The sequence below is a fragment of the Epinephelus moara genome, chromosome 15, assembly GCF_006386435.1.
Source record: "Epinephelus moara isolate mb chromosome 15, YSFRI_EMoa_1.0, whole genome shotgun sequence".
NCBI classification, from domain to species: Eukaryota; Metazoa; Chordata; class Actinopteri; order Perciformes; family Serranidae; genus Epinephelus; species Epinephelus moara.
In genome coordinates, this window is record NC_065520.1 from 3,196,624 (window position 1) to 3,201,031 (window position 4,408).

At 36.2% G+C, this 4,408-nt stretch overlaps 1 protein-coding gene across 3 annotated transcripts in view; it reads left to right on the top strand.

Moving 5' to 3' along the window:
- LOC126401628 (nuclear receptor subfamily 4 group A member 2-like) overlaps nt 1–4,191 on the top strand; it is a 6,790-nt gene extending 2,599 nt beyond the window's left edge. For 2 of the 3 annotated variants that reach the window (XM_050062967.1, XM_050062968.1), the window contains 5 exons: nt 194–323; nt 422–579; nt 700–899; nt 1,176–1,354; nt 3,402–4,191. In XM_050062967.1, the coding sequence (XP_049918924.1) occupies nt 194–323; nt 422–579; nt 700–899; nt 1,176–1,354; nt 3,402–3,652 (918 nt within the window). In that variant the 3' untranslated portion in view covers nt 3,653–4,191. The remainder of the gene's footprint in view (nt 1–193; nt 324–421; nt 580–699; nt 900–1,175; nt 1,355–3,401) is intronic. The other variant, XM_050062969.1, reaches the window with a different exon arrangement.
- Nucleotides 4,192–4,408: the final 217 nt, after the last annotated feature.

The following is a 4,408-nucleotide window of genomic DNA, read 5'->3' on the forward strand; positions in this document are numbered from 1 at the left end:
CACACACACACACACACACACACACACACACACACACAGTGCTGAAAGAAAACCTACACCCTTGGGTTTAGAGCTAAATTTAAACCAATGTCACTCAAAGTAATCTTTGTGCATCACCTCAGCCTGAAGCTCAATTTTGTATTTAGTGTCCGGAGCGCATGTATTAAATGAATCTTTTTCTTTCTCAATGCAGCGCACAGTACAAAAAAATGCCAAGTATGTGTGTTTGGCTGCCAAAAGCTGCCCTGTGGACAAACGCAGGAGGAACCGATGCCAATACTGTCGCTTCCAGAAGTGCCTTGCAGTGGGAATGGTCAAAGAAGGTAAACCAAAAAAGAAACACGTTTCATCATGTCTGACCTTCAGGGTCAGAGAATGGTCATTCCAATCTAAGTGTTCTGTTTCTCCTCATGCTCTGCAGTGGTGAGGACAGATGGTCTGAAAGGTCGAAGAGGTCGCCTGCCATCCAAACCTAAAACCCTTCCAGACTCGTCTTCACCTGTTAGCACCCTACTGAGCGCCCTCATCAGGGCGCATGTGGAATCGAACTCTCCCCCTTCTCGCCTTGACTACTTTAAAGTAAGCAGTGTGGGCGTATTATTGCTTTACCAATAAATTAGGTGTAACACAACAAAAGGGCATGTTAGAGTTGTCAGTGATCTTTTCTCCTTCATTCCTTCACTGGTGATCTTTCACTAGTTCAAGGAGAATTCAGAAAGCCCACCAGGAGACGACGCTCAGCACGTGCGGCAGTTTTATGACCTCCTGACCAGATCGATGGAGGTGATTCGAGGTTGGGCGCAGAGGATCCCAGGCTTCACTTCCCTGCCCAAACACGACCAAGAACTCCTCTTCTACTCAGCTTTCCTGGAGCTCTTTGTTTTACGTTTGTCATACAGGTAAGTGACTTCTGACATGACTTTTCCTTTTCCTCAGCAGGTTTGGACCCTGAGTTAGCAATCAGTCCACGGCATGTAAATATGTTTGTTGATGGCTCTGCCAATAAACACAACCAAACTGGGGAATGGATTTGTTTTCCAGTGCTTTTGGCACTAATAAGAGATGGGTTAACAGCTGGAGAGGCCCCAGAAGGATGTGGGAATTCATGGGAGGAGGATTTGTCATTGTCATGATAGGGTTCTAAAATTTGAGCACAAGCTGTTGTACTGTTTCAGATCCAACCCAGAGGAAGGGAAGCTGATCTTCTGCGACGGCTCAGTGTGGCACCGGCTCCAGTGCTTGCGGGGCTTTGGGGAGTGGATTGACAGCATTGTCGAGTTCTCCGCTAATCTGCAGAGGATGAACCTGGATGTGTCCACCTTCTCCTGCATATGCACTCTTGCCCTGGTCACAGGTGAGCACGTTTGTTTGCCCGCTAATGCATATTTAAAGTCTTTTGAAATATAAAATTATTGATTAAATGGACGTGGTAACAAAATAAGCCCAAACACATATCTGTAAAATCAGATTATCCAAACAGACACAGCTTTAAATTATTAGAAGTACCTTTTCTTGGCTGTAAACCACATGTAACATTTGGGGGCTGCTAAGGCTAACTGGTCAATGTAAAATCAACCAATTAGTATGGATAAATGCTTATTTATGGCTAATTTATTTCCAAATTAAATACAATTATTTAAATGCTTTTTGGTTCAATGTAAAATCTGACAAGTGGAATTTTCTTTAGAAAAATCTAGTAAACAGATTGCCTTGAAAAAGGTAAGTAAGTATAGCTATTAATCTTTAGTTTTGTCTGTTTTTATATCTAATTGTTAAGTTTTCTTAGAATTTAGCTAAATTTACTTAATTTTGCTAAGTTGTTGCAACTTAGAAATGACAAGTGAAATCATAATCTTTCTAAGTGTTAGCAAGTTCAGTAAACCAGGTTTACTGAACTATGTATCTGTATTCTGGGTGCAAACTATTCAATCATATCTGTATATTCTTACACAAGAAAACAGATCTTGCAGGTATCCTTATTACATCATATGCAAAATCCTCCTTGTTATGATCAAGTTAAGTGTGACTAACTTGGTTTACTTAAGTTGCTAACACATACAAAGAACACCTATTGATCCTTGTTAAGTTGTAAGAACCTCACAAAATGTATTAAATACAAATTTTAAGTAAACATAATTAGAAATAAAAGTAAGTCAAGAGCAATGGTTATACTCATTTTGAATTTCAGGACCACACATTAAAACATAGAAATATACAATGTCATCTTCAACATACCACCACTCCACCTCTTACATCCTCCCACTCCCCACATCCACATTCTGCTCACATAAATCTACTTGCACTTCATGGTTGAAAAAATAAAATAACATAAATAATAGAGGAGAATAATAATAATAATAATAATAAATGAAATTACAGAAAAAACAAACAGAGAATACAGTTCAATAATTATGTAGGATCTGGCATAATTACACTCTTAACACTCTTGACTTCCTGCAAGTGTAAGTAATGGATGATATTTTCCATACAGTACAATTCCTGTAGTTTTTGTAACCAGATTGCATGAGTAGGGGGGTCTGGATGCAGCCAGTGAATAGTGATACATTTGATAGCTGCAGTAAATAGAATCTGAAGAAGGTAAGTATGTGCCCGTCCTTCAATAAAGTCCGGTATTACTCTGAGTAGTGCTATCATGGGGTTCCTAGGTAAGTCAGTACCAAAAACATCCCTCAAGGCAATCTGTTTCTAGATTTTTTACATACTAGTCAATCAAATCTGTAAATTCTTACACACGTTAACAAAACCGAACATGTAGATATCCCAACTACAGCATATAAAAAACCCCTTTGTCATGTCAAGTTAAGTTGCTAAGACTACAAAGAACAGGTTAATTCCATTGGTCTTTGTTAAGTTGCAAAACTTTCACTAAATTAAATAAGTACAACTAAATTTCAAGTAAACTTAACAATTTGAAGTAAGCATAATTTAGGATTAATAGTTATATTTACTTACCTTTCTAAAGGCAATCAGTTTCCTAGATTTTTGGCAAACTAGTCAATCATATTTTTATATTCTGAAAACATGTTAACAACACAGAACATATAGATATCCTAACTCCATCATATGCAAAATCCTCTGTTATGATCAACTTGGTTTATTTAAGTTACTAACACTTACAAAGAACAAGCTGATTTCACCTGTCTTTTTTTAAATTGCAACAACTTTATTAAATTAAGTTAGTACAACTAAATTTAACGTAAACTTAATAAGATATAAAGCAAACATAACTTAATATTAACAGTTATATTTACTCACTTCTTCAAGACAGTTGGGTTTACTACTTTTTTTTTTAAAGTAAGATCAACTTTTCAGATTTTACAGTGCTCATTATGTGTCATTATTTGTTATCTAATATGTTTGTAATGTGATATATGGACCAGCAGAGCGGCACGGACTTAAGGAGCCGAAGAAAGTGGAGGAGCTGCAGAACAACATTGTCAAGTGCTTGAAGGACGCCGACGGAAGCTCAGACTGTTGGTCCAGCCATTTGTCCAGACTTTTGGAAAAACTGCGTGAACTTCGCACTCTGTGCATCCAAGGCCTGCAGAGGATTTTCTATTTGAAGCTGGAGGATTTGGTGCCGCCGCCTGCAATAATAGATAAGTTATTCCTCGACACGTTGCCATTTTAGAGACATTAGAGAATACACATGGGGACGTTTTTCCTCTACACTCCTTCTGATTTAATCCCAACAGTCGTTTCTGATAGTTTGACATCTGTGAACTTTAAAATCTAATATTTGTTGATAAATTGCATTTTCCTCAAAAACAAGTGAAAATGAGAACAATTTCCAACACAAAATAATTTTGTTGTTATAAGATTTAGTGATCTGCTTTGCAAAATTTGGACCAATGTAATTACTATCGGCAAAAACAGGAGAAATTAATTCATAGCCCAATTTACCTTTTAATTTTTGTTTAATTTTTGCAATGCAATTTTAACAGCCTGTCAGGCCAAAATGATTGGCTGTAAGTGAAATATACCATTTTACACTCTTATAAAGAGGCAGTTTTGATACAAGACGAGTGTTTCCCATCACATTTAGGTTTTTCATAACATATATTAGTCATATAGTGATTAATATAATAATAATAATATTCAGTAGACTGTTGTGTTATCAGAGTAAACTGTCATTGTTCATGTTTTAATAAATAAATGACCATTACTGCTGCTGGACTGTTTTTTTTTAACCTAATTTATTTTCTTTTTTTTCTTTCTTTTTTTTGAGAAAGTAAATTCGGGGACTATTACAATGACTCAAAAATTACGTTATTGCTCATAAATATCAATACAATCATTATTTTTTTTAACTTAATTTCTTTATACTTCTGTAACATTTATTTCCTGTCACAAAACGCCTATTTCATTATATACAGCAAAATGAAAT